The sequence below is a fragment of the Leptonychotes weddellii genome, chromosome 1 (genome assembly GCF_054177405.1).
Source record: "Leptonychotes weddellii isolate Sample4059 chromosome 1, ASM5417740v2, whole genome shotgun sequence".
NCBI lineage: Eukaryota > Metazoa > Chordata > Mammalia > Carnivora > Phocidae > Leptonychotes > Leptonychotes weddellii.
Window position 1 is genome coordinate 149,296,426 of NC_138369.1, and position 17,367 is coordinate 149,313,792.

General features: G+C 36.6%; 1 protein-coding gene across 6 annotated transcripts in view; it reads left to right on the plus strand.

The window, feature by feature from the left end:
• Positions 1–17,367, plus strand: part of SENP7 (SUMO specific peptidase 7) — a 139,666-nt gene that overhangs the window by 27,875 nt on the left and 94,424 nt on the right. For all 6 annotated transcript variants that reach the window (XM_006729569.3, XM_031024045.2, XM_031024046.2 and 3 more), the window contains one exon: positions 13,787–13,884. In XM_006729569.3, the coding sequence (XP_006729632.1) occupies positions 13,787–13,884 (98 nt within the window). The remainder of the gene's footprint in view (positions 1–13,786; positions 13,885–17,367) is intronic.

Here is a 17,367-nt window from a genome sequence, read left to right on the forward strand (position 1 = left end):
TTCTTAAAGATTTTATTTATTTGACAGAGAGAGCACAAGCAGAGGGAGAGAGAGGGAGAAGCAGGCTCGCCGCTGAGCAAGGAGCCCAATGTGGGACTCGATCCCAGGAGCCTGGGATCATGACCCGGGCCGAAGGCAGCCGCTTAACCGACTGAGCCACCCAGGCATCCCAAGTTAAAATTTTTTTTTATTTTTTACCATCACCACCCACCCACCCCCATTGTCCCCACCAATCTTTTTTTTTTGAGGGGGGGGGAGAGGGAGAGAGAGAATCTTGAGCAGTCTCCATGCCCAGTGTTGAGCCCAATGCTGGGCTTGATTTCACGACCCTGAGATCATGACCTGAACTGAAGTCAAGAGTCAGATGTTTAACTCACTGAACTACCCAGGCACCCCCCACCAATCTTCTTAATTTTATTAAGACTTGTTTTGTGGCCTAATGTATGATCTGTCCCAGAGAATGTTCCATGTATGCTTGAGAAGAATGTTCTATAAATGTCTTTTAAGTCCATCTGGTCTAATGTGCTGTTTAAGTCCAATCCTTCCTTACTGATTTTCTGTCTGGATGATCTATCCATTGGTGAAAGTGGGGTATTGAATCTCTTACTATTATTGTATTGTTTATTTCTCCCTTTAGATTTCTTAGTATTTGCTTTACATATTTAGATGTTCCTATATTGGGTTCATAAATACTTATAAATGTTATATACTCTTGTTGGATTGACCCCTTTATCATTATATCAAAATATCAATTATTGCAGTTTCTGTTTTAAAGTGTATTTTGTCTCATTAAGCATACTTACCCCAACTTTTTTTGGTTTCCCTTTGTAAGGAATATCTTTTCCCATCCCTTCTTTTTTAACTTATGTGTGTTTTTAAAGGTGAGGTGAGTCTCTTGTAGGCAGTATATAGTTGTTTTTTTTTTAATCCATTTAATCATTCTGTCTTTTGATTAGAGAATTTATTCCATTTACATTTAAAGAATTATTGATAGGTATGGACTTACTGCCATTTTGTTAATTCGTTTTTGACTGTTTTGTAATTCCCTTATTTCTTTCCTTTCTCTTGCTCTATTCCTTTGTGATTTGAGGATCTTCTGTAGTGATATTGTTTGGTACCTTTCCCTTTATCTTTTGTGTATCTACTGGAGATTTTTGCTTGTGTTTACCATGAGGCTTACATACATTTTTATAGCAGTATATTTTAAGTTGGTAACCACTTAAACTTGAATTCATTCTAAAGCTCTACATTTTTATCCACCACCCATTTTGTTTTTGATGTCACAATTTGTATTTTGTGTATCCATTAATGAATTATTGTAGTTAGAGTTATGTTTTTTTTTTTACATTTTTCTTTTAGCCTTCATATTATACTTAGAACTGGTTAGCCCACCACAATTATATTAGATTATTCTGAATTTATATATTTGCCTTTACTAGTGAGATTCATACCTTCATGTTTTCTTCTTACTAATTAGCATCCTTTTGTTTTCGGTTAAGGAAGTCCCTACAACATTTCTTATAAAGCTTGTCTAGTGGTGATAAGGTCCTTTACCTTCTGCTTGTCTGGAAAACTCTATCTCTCCTTCAATTCTGAAAGACACCTTGGTGATTTTATTCTTGTTTTTGGTTGTTTGTTTAAGTACCTTTTTTTTTTTTTAAAGTTTATTTATTTTTAAGTGATCTCCATCCCCATTGTGGGGCTCAAATTCATGACCCCCTGAGATCAAGTGTTGCATGCTCTACCAACAGTCAGCCAGGTGCCCCTGTTTCATCACTTTTAATACATAATGGCACTTTTTTCTGGCCTGCAAAGTTTCTGCTGAAAAATCTGCTAATAATCTTTTGGGAGGGGGTTTCCTTGTGTATAACAAGTTGTTTTTCTCTTGTTGCTTTTTATATTCTCCTTGTGTTTAATTTTTTGCAATTTAACTATAATGTGTCTTGGTGTGAATCTCTTTGGAGATCTAATTTGGAACATCTATTTTGGAACTTTCTGGGCTTCCTGGATTTGAATGTCTGTTTCCTCCCCATTATTTCTTCAGATAATTTTCTGGCACTTTCTCTCTCTCTTCTTCTGGGACCCCTATAATGTGAATATTGTTCTACCTGATGTTCCATAAATCCCTTAATATATTTTCACTCTTGTTAATTTCTTTTCCTTTTTGGTCTTCTGAATGGGTGAATTCTAGTGCCCTGTCTTTGAGTTTGCTGGTCCTTTCTTCTACTTCATTTAGTCTACTGTTGAATCTCTCTAATTGAAGTTTTCAGTTCTGTTATTGTAATCTTCAGCTCTGTGATTTCTGTTTGGTACTTAATATATTCTCTTTGTTGGCATTTTCACTTTGTCTATGCATTGTTCTGATGTTGGTGAGCATCTTTATAACAGTTATTTTGAACTATTTATCAGGTTAAGTCACTTTCTCCATTTCATTAAGGTGTTTTTTTGAGATTTTATATTGTTCTTTTGTTTGGAACATATTCCTTTGCTTCATTTTCCTCCACTCTAGTTGGTTTCTGTGCAGTATGTGAAACAGCCACTTCCTAGTCTTGAAGGTATGATCTTGTATAGGAGTTGAACTCTATCTTAGCTCTTGTCTCTCAAACCTTTGGGACTGTCCAAGCTGACTTCTTTGTTCTTTAGTGGCTCCCGATAGTTTAGGGTGTGCCAAGACCTGTCAGTGTCTCTAAGGGGTGATCTTAGTCAGGCTGATTGGAAGCTGGATCCTCAGGCAGCAGCTTTAAAAGTATGCAAAGATACCTCTTCCAGGGGAAGACTGGTAGATGAGTCTGCTCCCTCTGTGCTGTGTGCCCTGGGGGATAGCTGGTGTTAAGAACTGTTTCTCTGTTTGTTTCAGTCCTGTGGAATCCATGAGCATATTCCCCACTGGCCACCACAGCCATGTGATCAAGGGGCATCCCGTAGATAGCAGCTGCAAAAACCAGCATGTCAGACTTGGGCATAAGCTCCTTTTCAGGAGATAGTGGCATTCTGGAGTGAAGCAGAGGGAGACATAGAGATGGCATCTGCTTGCCTCCATAGTCTCTGGAGAGAATTGTAGTTGGCCTCTAAATGCATGTTAAATTAGAAGCCTGTCCTCAGGCTGCAGCTTCTAAGATAAACAGACCTCTTTCTGGGTGTGTTTTAGTCTGCTACCTCTATGTTGGGTCCTGGAGTGTTAGCCATGGTGAGTCCATGTGAGGCTTTTAAGAACTGTCTCTTGGTTTGCTATAGCCTTGTGAGTCTCATGGATGCAAGCCCCATTGGCTTTCAAAGCTAGATGTTTTAGTAGCCTGTCTCTTGGTGATAATCATAAAGGTCAGGGTGCCAGATGTGGGTTCCAAATCCTTTGTACCTTAGGCAGAAGCTGGGAGTTGTCCGTTTCCTCCTGGTTGTGTTCCATTTTGCTGGGAGTGTGTTTATGGCAAGGTTATCTCAGCTTCTCCTACATGTTTCAATGTTTTATTTTTTTCTCATTCCTGTGATATTTAGAGGAGTTTTTCAGCTAGTTTCTGGATTTTTTCAGAGGGAATTGTTCTGTATGTAACTGTAGATTTGGTATGTCTGTGGGAGGAAGCAATTTCAGAAGCCTACTACATTGTCATCTTGAACTGGAACTATCCCTGGTAGATTATTGTTAGTTGAAGTCCATAGTTTACATTAGGGTTCATGTTTTGTCCGGTATATTCTTTGTTTTGACAAGTGTATAATGGCATGTATCTACCATTACAATGTGATACAGAATAATTTCACTGTTAAAAAAATCTTTGTGCTCCACTGATCTTTTTAGTATCTCCAGTTTTACTTTTTCAATAATGTCACATGGAATCATGCAGCTTTTTCAGATTGTCTTCTTCTGTGTAGCAGTATGCTTTTACATTCATGTCTTTTTTGGCCTTGATAGCTCATTTCTTTTTTTTTTAAAGATTTTATTTATTTATTTGAGAGAGAGAGAATGAGAGAGAGCGAGTACATGAGAGGGGGAGGGTCAGAGGGAGAAGCAGACTCCCTGCCGAGCAGGGAGCCCGATGCGGGACTCGATCCAGGGACTCCAGGATCATGACCTGAGCCGAAGGCAGTCGCTTAACCAACTGAGCCACCCAGGCGCCCCTTGATAGCTCATTTTTAAAAAAAAAAAAAAAAAAAAGAATATTTGGGGGGCGTCTGAGTGGCTCAGTCAGTTAAGCATCCAATTTTTTTTTTTTTGGCTCAGGTCATGATCTCAGGGTCCTGAGATCAAGCCCTGCATCAGGCTCTCCATTCAGCAGGGAGTCTGCTTCTTTGCTGCTTTTCCCTCTGCCTTTCTGCCCACTCATGCATGCTCTCCATCTCTCTCTCTAAAATAAATAAATATTTAAAAAACAAAGAATTTTTACGAGACTATTTTTTAGAGCAGCTTTAGGTTTGCAGCAAAATTGGGCAGAAAGTAGTTTCCATATGTCCCCTGCCTCCACACACGCACAGCCTCCCCCACTATTTATTTGTTTTTATTGCTGAATAATATTCTGTTAAATGGATGTCGCACAGTTTGTTTATCCATCACCTGTTGAAAGACATCTTGGTTGCTTCCAAGTTTGGCAGTTATGAATAAAGCTACAGTAAACATTCATGTGCATGTTTTTGTGTGGACACGTTTCTGACTTATTTCTCTAAATACGAAGGATTGCAGTTGTTGGGTTGTATGTTAAGGGTAGGTTTAGTTTTGTTGGGAACTGCTAAACTGTCTTCCAAAATGGTTGTACCATATTGCATTCCCTCCAGCATCTAATGGGATTTCCTGATGCTCCACATTCTAGTTGACATTTGGTATTGTCAATGTTTTGTGTTTTAGCCATTCTAATAGGCCGTACAGTGGTATCTTGTTTTAACTTGCAGTTCTCTGATGACATATTTTCTTGAGTTTCTTTTCATATGTATATTTGCCAGCTGTGTATCTGCTTTGGTGAAGTGTGCCTTCAGATCTTTGGCTCTTTTTAAAATTGGATTGTTTTCTTATTTTTGAGTTTTAAGAGTCCATTGTACATTTGGATATCAGTCTTTTTATCAGATATGTGTTTTGCAAAGCTTTTTGCCCCTACTCTTTGTGTTATCTTTTCATTTCCTTAATGGTCTTTCACAAAGCAGAAGTTTTAATTTTAGTGAAGCCCAAATTATCATTTTTTTTCTTCATGGATAGTGCTTTAGGTATTATATCTAAGAAGTAACTGCCTAACCCAAGGTCACCTAGGTTTTCTCTGATGAGAAAACCTTTTAGGAATTTTATAGTTTTGCATTTTATATTTAGATCTGTGGCCCATTTTGCATTAGTTTTTTGAAAGATGTAAGACTTATGTCTCTGTATCTTTCTACAGGGATATCAGCACCATTTGTTGAAAATACTAGCCTACAGAATTGAATTGCCGTTGTTCCCATGTCGTAGATCAGTTGATTACATTATGTGGATCGATCTATTTCTCAGCTATTTATTCTGTTCCATTGATCTATTTGTTTGTTCTTTTGTCCATGCCAAGCTATCTTGGTTACTGTAGCTTTAAGTCTATAGTAACTAATAAGACTAGTAAGTCTTGACATTAGTTTTTCTTCAATATTATATTGGCTATTCTGGGTCTTTGGCTTTCTATTTAAAATTTAGAATCACTTTGTCAACATCCACAAACTAACTTTCTGGGATATTTAATTGTGTTGACTATAAATCACGTTGGGAAGACATCGTTGGAATATTGAGTCTTCCTATCCATGTATGTGAAATATCTATTTAGAACTTTGATTACCTTTTAACACAGTTTTGTGGTTTTTGTCATATAGATTTTATATGTATTTTATTTGATTTGTCCATAAATATTTTTTTGTGCTAATGTAGATAGTACTGTTTTTCAAATTCCAATGTAAATTACTTTTAAAAATTATTTATTTATTTATATATTTACTTGACACAGAGATAGAGAGCACAAGTAGGCAGAGAGGCAGGCAGAGGGAGAGGGAGAAGCAGGCTTCCCACAGAGCAGGGAACCTGATGCGGGATTTGGTCCCAGGACTCTGGGACCATGACCTGAGCCGAAGGCAGACGCTTAACCAACTGAGCCACCCAGGCGCCCCTCATTGTAAATTAGTTTTAAAGAAGAAAGTAATTGACTTTTGTATAAATATATTGTTTCCTGCACCATTGCTATAATGGCTTATTTGTTGAAGGAGTGTTTTTGTTTTTTTTTTAATTGGTTCTTTGGGATTTTCTACATAGACAATTATGTCACCTTAAATAAAATTTTATTTTTTTACCCCCAATCTGTATACTTTTTATTTCCTTTTCTTATCTTACAACATTATCTAGGACTTTAGTATGAGGCTGAATAGGAGTGATGAAAGGGTGCATCCTTGCTTTGTTTTTTATCTTAGTGTGGAAGCATTTGATTTCTCACTATTAAGTATATTTTCTGTAGGTTTACTGTAGATGTTCTTTATTAGATTGAGAACATTCCCCTCTATTGCTACTTTGCTGAGAATTTTCTTTAAAAAAAAATCATAAGTGGCTTTTAGAGTTTGTCAGATGCTTTTTTTCTGCATCTATTGATATGATCATTGGATTTTTCTTATTTGGCTTGTTGTCCTTAATGGATTTTCCAATCCATTATCCAGCACTGCATATTTGAAATAAATCTCACTTGTTCATGATGTATAATTCTTTTTTTTTTTAAGATTTTATTTATTTATTTGACAGAGAGAGACACAGTGAGAGAGGGAACACAAGCGGGGGAGTGGGAGAGGGAGAAGCAGGCTTCCCACCGAGCAGGGAGCCCAATGCTGGGCTCGATCCCAGGAGCCTGAGATCATGACCTGAGCCAAAGGCACACGCTTAACGACTGAGCCACAGAGGCGCCCCTGTATAATTCTTTTTGTACATTGTTGGATTTGATTCTTTTGAGATTTTTGCATCTATGTTTCTAAGAGAGATTGTGTAGTTTCACTATCTTATAATATATTTTTCTGGTTTTGATGTTAAGGTAATGCTGTCCTCATAGAATGAGTTTGGAAGTGTTCCTCTGCTTCTGTTTTCTGGAAGAAATTGTTGAGAATTGGTGTAAGTGGGTTTGCTTAAATGTTTGGTAGAATTCATCAGTGAACCAATCTGGGCCCAGTGCTTTCTGTTTTGGAAGGTATTAAATATTGATTCAATTTCTTTAATAGATATGAGCCTATTCAGATTATGTATTTCTCATTGTGCAAGTTTAGGTAGATTGTGTCTTTCAAGGTATTAGCTCATTTCATCTAGGTTATCAAATATGTGAGAGTAGAGTTGTTTATAGCATTTCTTTATTATTTTTATATAGTGTCCATGGGATTAGTAGTGATTACCTGTCTTTCATTTCTCATATTAGTAATTAGTGTTTTTTCTTTTTTTCTTAGTTAACCTGGGTTGAGGTTTGTCAATTTTATTGTTCTTTTTAAAGAAGCAGTTTTTGGTTTTGTCGATTTTTCTCTATTGATTTCTTATTTTCAATTTCATTGATTTCTGCTCTATTTTTCTTTTTATCTGCTACTTTGGAATAATTTTGCTCTTTGTTTTTTAGTTTCCAAAGCAAGAAGTTTAGATTATTGATTTTAGAATTGTCTCTTTTTAAAATTTATTTTATTTTTTTAAGATTTTATTTTATTTATTTGAGAGAGAGAGAGAGAGCGTGCATGCACAAGTAGGGGGAGGGGCAGAGGGAGAAGCAGACTCCCTGCTGAGTAGGGAGCCCGATGTGGGACTCAATCCCAGGACCCTGGGAGCATGTCCTGAGCTGAAGGCAGCTGCTTAACCCAGTGAGCCATCCAGGCTGCCTGAATTGTCTCTTTTTTTAAATAGCTACATCCAATGCGATGAATTCCCCACTTAGCGTATGAGCTTGAGTATGTGTATTCTTCTGTTTTTAGGTGAAGTATTCTATAAGTGTTACTTGGATACAGTTGATTGATGGTGTTGCTCAGTTTAAGTCTGTCGTTACTGATTTTCTGCCTGCTGGATCTGTCTGTTTCTGATGGAGCAGTTTTGAAGTCTTCAACTATAATTATTGATTCTATTTGTCCTTGTATTTTTATCAATTTTTGCCTTATGTATTTTGGTGCTTTATTGTTGAACACATAAATATTAAAGATTCTTATGTCTTCTTGGAGAATTGATCCCTTTATCATTATGTAGTATTTTTCTTTATCCCTATATCCCTCCAAATTGGTAATTTTTCTTTTTCTGAAATTTGTTGAGTCTGAAATCAGTATAGCTATTCTAACCTTCTTTTGATCTGTGTTAGAATGGCATATCTTTATCCCTTGACTTTTCATATTGTGTTCAGTGTATAGTTGGGTCTTTTTTTTTTTGGTTTGATCTTTGAATATTGAACCACCTTTCTGCCCTGGAATAAACCCTAATTTCCTGTATTGTATTATTCTTTTCACATATTACTTGTTTTGATCTAATTTTTTTAAAAGATTTTATTTATTTATTGGACAGAGAGAGAGACAGAGAGCACAAGTGGGGAGGAGGGGGAGAAGCAGGCTCCCCGCTGAGCAGGGAGGCCGAGGGGCTCGATCCCAGGACCCTGAGATCATGACCTGAACTGAAGGCAGGTGCTTAACCAACTGAGCCACCCAGGCACCCCCGATCTGCTAATTTTTTTGTTGAGTGTTTTTGTCTATGCTTACCAGAGATGTTGGTCGTTAGGTTTTTTTCTTCTTTTACTGCCATTATATGGGTTCAGTTTCAGTGCAATGCTTACATTATAGGATGGGAATTCTAGTTAATGGAATAGAGAGTATAGAATTCATTTTCTTAAATGTCTGATTTGCTAGGAAAACTCTCAGGGCCTTTAGAGGCTAGGAGTTAGTGGAAGGGAGGGTGGCAGCAGTGTTTATAAAAGGGAGCAGAAAGGATTTGTGTGACCCAACTGTTCTATATCTTGACTTTGGTTGTGGTCACACAGATGTGCACATATGATAAAATAGCACTAAACTAAAAATGCACTCATACCAAATGTGTGCATATAAAACAGGTGAAATCTTAATAAGGTCATGAATTGTCTCATTGTTAATTACCTGGTTATATATTTTTCTGTAGTCATGTAGGATGTTTGGGGAGAACATTGGGGAAAAGTGGTTGAAGAGTATGCAGGATTCCCCAGACCTTCCCCCATAACTCATCTAGTGGCTCAATAGATACTGGCTAGCAAATAATTTCAGCTTATGTTTTTGGTAAGTGTTTTCATTGTTGGCATTACATGTTACTTACTTTAGAAACTGGATGAAGAACCAATAGAGTTGAAATTCTGATACAAAGTTAAATGCAGACCAATAATCTCAATTGGTTGGAAAGTCATCATGCATTTTTATTACAGTAAGCTGTGACAGGGGTGAGTAGTTGTGAACAAAGTCAGCATTTTCCTCAAGATACAGCTTTGGTTCCTTTTTAGTATCTAAGGAAGCACTCAGTTGAGATTGTGAACCCCACACCACTTAGAATGCATGTAGAGTTGATTTTGTCCAAGAAAAATTTTAGTAGTTACTGTGGACTGTTTTATTTTAATTAGCATAGTATTTATTTTGTCCTTGCCAGAATGAGAGGGATAAAATGATGTAACTGAATGCTTTAATCCTGTCTGTAAACAAAGTCTTTTTTTCTTCTAAAAGCCTTTTTCATATTTAAAATAAAATTATTCATGCTATCTTAACTTTCCTATTTGTGGTCAGGTAGCTTTCAGATTATGTATGGGAATAAATTCCCATTCATAATCAGTTTATAGGAGAATTCTTTGTTACCTGATTTTTATTTTTCAGAGATAGCATATAATAGGTTCATAGACTAAAAGAAAAACAAATCATAACTGTGAAAAATACAAATTATTAACCCAGCCTACAATTCTTAACTAATTTTTAAAAAGAAAATATGTAAATATTTTAATGTGATATTAACTATAAGAAACAAGTGATCAAAGTCTAAGTGAATTTTATTTTAATTTGATAACATCTCTGGATATACTTCAGGTTACCCTTGGATATGGTAGGATTCAAGAATTTAGAGTTAATGCCATTTTAATCAATCTCCCTCCTATTAAAGTTATCTCCAGTTTGTCTCCATGAATTCATCTTATTTTTGTAATAGTTTAAAACTCTCATTCTTTTGGGTGCCTGGGTCACTCAGTCAGTTAAGCGTCTGCCTTTGGCTGGGGTCATGATCCCAGGGTCCTGAGATCAATGGGAGCCCTGCATCGGGGCTTCCTTCTCGGCAGGGAGTCTGCTTCTCCTTCTCCCTCTCCCTCTGCTCCTTCCCCTGCTCATGCTCTCTCTCTCTTGCTCTTTCTCTCTCAAGTAAATAAATAAAATCTTAAAACCCCAAAAAGCTCTCATTCTTTTTTGCCCCCTCTTTGGTGGGAATAATGTTGTTTTCTCTGTATAGAATCTGAGGCTCAAAGACTAGTACTTTCATCATTTTGCACATATAGGCAAACCAGATTACAGAATGATTAGTGGGATACAAAAAATTCAATAACATAAAATGCGAAGGTTGCATTTACTATGAGATTAGTGGAACGATTACAGGGAACTAGTTGGCCAGTAGTTCTGAGAGTTCAACCCTTAAGCCAAATCATTTCCAGTCCTGGTTGCAGTTGGATGTAAATAGATAATATAATTCATTGTGAGAATTGTTATCAATAATAGAGATATGCAAAACTTATAATGGTATTGTAGAAGAGATTGATTTAGTCTGCTAGAGGGTGAGGAAGGTTTCTTGGTGGTACTAGATTAAAGCTTACTGGACAAAGAGAACTAGGGAGGGTAAAGCATATTCTAGTAAGGAAACATGTTGAAGGATGAAACTGCATAGCACTTTCAGGGAATTACAGATAGTTTAGTATGGTCAGAATACAAGATGCATGGGAAGCTGAAGTGAGAAATGAAAACACAATTATTATTATTATTATTTTTTTCCTCCTTTAGGTAGTCAGAAACACTTAAGAATTTAAGCAGGAGAGGGACGCCTGGGTGGCTCAGCCGTTAAGCGTCTGCGTTCGGCTCAGGTCATGATCCCAGGCTCCTGGGATTGAGTCCCGCATCGGGCTCCCTGCTCCGTGGGAAGCCTGCTTCTCCCTCTCCCACTCCCCCTGCTTGTGTTCCCTCTCTCGCTGTGTCTCTCTCTGTCAAATGAATAAATAAAATCTTTAAAAAAATAAAAAAAATAAAAAAATAATTTAAGCAGGAGAGTGACATCAGATTTGCATTTTTGAAAGATTTAACTTTCATGATGGAGCAGATGCTAGATTAGAGGGGTTAGAGACCATTGGCAGGGAATCCCATTAGGATAACATTGTAAGAGTCCAGGTCAGAAGGAAGAAGAGGCAGACAGTGGTAAGAAGAGGTAAGACAGAGATAGTGAAAATGGAGAGAAGATGTAGTTTTAATCTTGTTATTTTGATAGTTGTACATTTTGTAGTGAAATGGGAGTGACAAATGTGTTTAAAGTTGATATCTTGATGGGGGGATTTCTGAGAATTTGTATAATTTAGAATTAAAGCATTGAAAGGAATATAGGCTTTTATGGGAGATAGGCTTGGGGTCATTGGTCAAACTTCACTTTCCTCTGATAAAATGTGTTTTATACCATGCAGGGCTTTGGTGATAATGAGATAACATAATTTCTAGAGAATTAAAAAGATGTTTATCGAGGGCTGTCATGTTCTTGTTTTTCATTACTTAAATTTTTTTTATCTTTTAAAATTTTATTTTAAATTGTGGTAAAATATACATAACGTAAAATTTATCATTTTAACCCATTTTAAGGGTGCAATTCACTGGCATGAAGTACATTCACATTGTTGTGCAACCATTACCACCATCTATCTCCAGAACTCTTTATATCTTGAAAACCTGAAACACTCTACCCATTAAACAATACTTCTCCATTTCCCCCTCTCCCAGCCCCAGGCAACCACCATTCTGCTTTCTATCTTTATGAATTTGACTACTTCAGATACTTCGTATAACTTGAATCATATAGTATTTGTCTTTTTGTTACTGATAAGTCACTTAGCATAATGTCATTGTGTTGGGAAGAACCGAGTCTTCCTCCTTTGTTTCTCATTTACTCTCACACTACTATCATATTTACAGTACTTTTGACACCAGATGTGTGTGGGTTTTCCCCTACCAAGCAGTGCTCTGTGACACTAGCTGTGTAGTCTACAATTTAATTCAGTTCTGACACTACTTGGAAATAGTGTCAGACCCCACAAGTGAAGGGCTCAGTCCTGTACGAGTCCTCCCATCCCACTTCAGATGCCAGTCACAAGTCCCACTGTCACCTGTGCTTGTGATCGAGTGGCTATAAATCTGAGGTTCCCACAGCTACCCCATCAGGTTCGATTAATTTATGCTAGAGCTGCTAAGAGAACTCAGGAAAATACTTAAATTTATCAGTTTATTGAAGGATATGATAAAGGATACCACTGAACAGCTAGATGAAGAGATATATAGGGCGAGGTCTTGGAGGGTCTCCAGTGCAGGAGCCTCTGTCCTTGTGGAGTTCCCATGTGTAGTATGTAGATGTGTTCACCACCCTGAGAGCTCTCTGAACCCCATACTTTTGGGATTTTTATGGAAGTTTCCACATGTAGGTATAACTTATTCAGTCTGTTTTCAGCTCTTTTCCCCCTCTCTAGAGAATGGAGGGTGGGACTAAAAATTCCAAGCTTCTAATTATGGCTTAGTCTTTCTGGTGACCAGTGCTCATCCAGGAGCCTTCCAGGAGCCCATCCAGAGTCACCTCATTAGTACAAAAGACACTCCCATCACCCAGGAAATGACAAGGGTTTCAGGAGCCCTTTGTTAGGAATGGGGATCAAAGATCAAATATTGTAACAAAAGATGCTCTTATCAATCCAGGAAATTACAAGGGTTTTAGGAGCTCTGTGCCAGGAACTGGGGGCAGAGACCAAGATATATATTTTTTGTTCTCCCACAGTCATCAGGGATCATCCATGTTGTGGCATATGTCAAAATTAACTTTTTAAGACTGAATGATATTTCATTGTATATACCACATTTTGTTTATTCTTTCTTTTATTGATGGGACACTTGAATTACTTCTACCTTTTAGCTTTTGTGAACATGCTGCTATAAACACAGGTATACAGATTTCTTTAAGGAAAACAGTGTTTTAAACTTATTACATATATAGTCATCTTACATCCTTGTGAGAGAGCTACTATTATGTCCATTTTAATGATAAGGAAACTAATGCAGAGAAGATAAATAATTTACTTGTCTAGATTCATACTCTTTTGTGTTAAATAATTTTAACTTTTGTGTTTAGTCAGATTAAATCTAAACCCTGTTAGTAAGATGTCTGACTTTCCTAAAATTTTCCATGTAGCAATTCATAGGGAACAAGTTGTAATCCCTTCCAGTTGTTACAAATGCAGTTACTTCAAAATCACAGACCCTGTTTAACTTGGTATATAATGATTTTTATTTCCTTTAGTCTAACAAAAATTGTATGACTATGTAAGCTTTGGAGTCTCAAACTGTTGATTTCCTAACTAAAGTTACCTCGACATTTTAAAATATCTTCCTTCTGTTTTTTTTGTGGGCTTATATTTCTGCACTAGCAAAAGAGCGAGGTGGTTTTGTAGTTGCACATTTTTTCTTCTGTGACCTATGAATTTGGCTGTTTATCTTGAATTTCTAAATAAAAACAAATTTAAGTGCCTTTTAATTGTCATATTGTTATATTTAGTATTAAATTCCATTTTTCCCCCCCCAGTGGAAAAGAAGCCTGAGAAATAAGGTCCTCTCTCTAGACCATAAAAGTAGGAAAAGTATCCGTGGACGTCCTGTCACTTCTAAAACATCACCAGAAAGGTAAGATATATGTGTGTGTGACATAGGATGGGCTTATACTATTTATAAATAGTGTGATCATGGGTGATTCATCTAGCCTCTTTGGGTCTTAGTTACCATACTTTTGAAATACAAAGACTGAATTCAAGATTCAATTCTAAGGTCCCTTCCAAGCTTGAACTTTTTGTGATTCTAAGTCATTTTAACTCCCCTCCCCCCTTTTTTATGCATTTGAAACATCTTGATAATCTTTAGCTGGTAAAACAAGAGTTACATATAGACTGATTATAATGCTTGATTCATCATTTGTGGTCTGCAGTAAGAAGGATGCTCAATTTAGCAACTGTGGGGCTAGTCATAATATTAGTGAATTATGGTTATACTAGAATTAAATATATGGATGATTGAAATTACAATTATCAGAAAAAATTTAGAGCATTTCAGGATTGGACATCCATAAATGACTAAAAAGTTGTTATTGTACAAAAGGGCATTGAATTTTCTTTTTTTGAATAGTGAATGAATGAAAAAATGAGTAACAAAGTAAAAATTACGGTTACTGGGAGATCACATGAATTAGAAGACTAATTGGAGTTCTTAAATTTATGCCAGAGCACTTTATAAGGTACTTAGTCTTATTCTCCCTTTTCAAGTAAATTGTCTGTAGGAAATGAAAAACTTATTGATGATTCCATATCATTACCAATATTTAGTTCTCTCCCTCCCTCTCTCCCTTCCTTCCTTCCATAGATGTCCCTGTGGGTGTGAAATGGTGCCTCATTGTGGTTTTGATAGCATTTTCTAATAACATTATCTTTTTATGTGGTTGTTGGTCATTTTTATTTATTTATTTATTTATTTTTTAAAAGATTTTATTTATTTATTTGAGACAGAGAGAATGAGAGAAAGAGAGCACATGAGAGGGGGGAGGGTCAGAGGCAGAAGCAGGCTCCCCGCCAAGCAGGGAGCCCGATGCGGGACTCGATCCAGGGACTCGATCCAGGGACTCCAGGATCATGACCTGAGCCGAAGGCAGTCGCTTAACCAACTGAGCCACCCAGACGCCCGGTTGTTGGTCATTTTTATATCTTCTTTGGAGAATAGTCTATTTAGATCCTTTGCCATTTTAAAATTGTGTTGTTTCTGTTTTTGTTGAGTTGTAAGAATTCTTTTTATATTCTATATACAAGTCTATATCAGATATATGATTTGCAAATATTTTCTCCCATTCAGTGTTTCACTTTCTTGATGTTGTTGTTGTCTTTTGAAGCACAGAAGTTTTTTCATTTTGATGAAGTACGATTTATCTATTTTTCTTTTGTTGCTGTGCTTTTGTTGTCCTAAGAAACTGTTGCCTAATCTGACATTACAGTGATTTATCTTGAGTTTTCTTCTAAGAGTTTTAAGGTTCTAACTATTAGATTTAGGTCTTTTATCCATTTAGAGTTAATTTTTGGATATGATATGAGATAGGCATCCAAATTTATATCTTTGTGAATATGCAGTTGTCCCAGCACCATTGGTTGAAAAGGTATCAATTTTTTTGGGTACTTTTGTTGAAAATCAATTGACTATAAATATAAAGGTTTATTGCTGGATTTGGAATTATATTTCATTGAGCTATATGTCTGTCCTTATGCTAGTACCACTGTGTCTTGATTACTACAGCTTGGCATTAAGTTTTGAAATTGGGAAGTGAGAGTCTTCCAACTTTATTATTTTTTCGAGATTATTTTGGTTGTTCTGGGTTCCTTGCATTTTCAGTTGAATTTTAGAATCAGGTTGTCAATTTTAATAAAAAAAGCCAACAAGGATTTTGACAGAGGATGTGTTGAATCTGTAGACTAATTTGGGGATTTTGGCCATCTTAATATTTAAAAGTCCTCTGATTCATGGGCATGAGATATCTTTCCATTTATTTAGATCCTTTTTAATTTCTTTCAGCAGTGTTTGGTAATTTATTTTCTTCTTTTTGATGCTACTGTGACTGGAATTGTTTTCTTAATTTTATTTTCAGACTGTTCATTGTTAGTGTATGGGAACTGATTTATATATGTTGACATAATATGCTGTGACTTTGTTTAAGTCTTACTAGTTATAGAAGTTTTTAGTAGATTTCTTGGAGTTTTGTTCACAAAGACAGTTTTACTTCTTTCTTTCCAACTGGATGCCTTTAATTTTCTCTCTTTGCTTTATTGTCCTGTCTAGAACATCTAGTACAATGTGAATAGAAGTGGTGAGAATGGACATCTTTGTTTTTTCCCCACTCTCAGAGGGAAAGCAGTCAGTATTTTACCATTAAGTATCATGTTAGCTAGGTTTTTCATAGATGCTTTGCTATGGTTTGAATGTTTGTGTCCCCTCAAAATGTTTATGTTGAAATTCTAATGCCCAGTGTGATGGCATTTGGAGGTGGGTTCCCTTAGGAGGTTGTTTAAGTCATGAGGGCGGAGCCCTCACGAATGGGATTATTGCCTAAATAAGAGACCTCACGGAGCTTCTTAGTTTCTTCCACCCTGTGTGGACACAATGAGAAGTTGGCAGTCTGCAGTCTAGAAGAGGGCCTTCACCAGAGCCTGACATGCTGGCTGTTACCCTGATCTTAGACTTAGCAGTCTCCAGAACCATGAGAAATGAATGTTGTTTGTAAGCCACCCACTTTATGGTATTTTGTTATAGTAACTCAGATAGACTAAGACATATCCTTTTTCATGATAAGGAAGTTCCTTTCTTTTTTTTTTTTTTTTAAGATTTTATTTATTTATTTGACAGAGAGAGACAGTGAGAGAGGGAACACAAGCAGGGGGAGTGGGAGAGTGAGAAGCAGGCTTCCCACTGAGCAGAGAACCCGATGCGGGGCTCGATCCCAGGACTCTGGGATCATGACCTGAGCCGAAGGCAGATGCTTAAGGACTGAGCCACCCAGGTGCCACAGGAAGTTCCTTTCTATTCCTAATTTGTTGGAGGTTTTTTATCATGAATCTGTGTTGGATTTTGTCAAATCCCTTCTCTGCATTCATATTATGTAATTTGTATCCTTTATTAATATAATATATTACATAACTTGATTTTTAAATCTTAAACCAACTTTGATTCCTGGGATAAATCCCACTTGATCCTGATTTATGATCCCATTTATATGTTGCTGGATTCAGTTTGCTAGGATTTTGTTGAGTATATTTACATTTGCATTAAGAAGAGAAATTCATCTGCTGTTTTCTTAGGTTGTCTTCGTCTGGCTTTGGAGTCAGGTTAATATTAGCCTTGAAGAATAAGTTGAAAAATGTTCTCTCTTCCTTTCTTTTTCGGGAAGAATTTTTGGAAGGTCAATATTAATTTTTCTTTAAATATTTTTGTTTTTAAGATTTTTTTTTAATTTAAATTTTTAAAAATATTTTATTTATTTGTCAGAGAGACAGAGAGAGAGAGAGAGAGCACAAGCAGGCAGAGTGGCAGGTAGAGGGAGAAGCAGGCTCCCTGCCGAGCAAGGTGCCTGATGGGGGA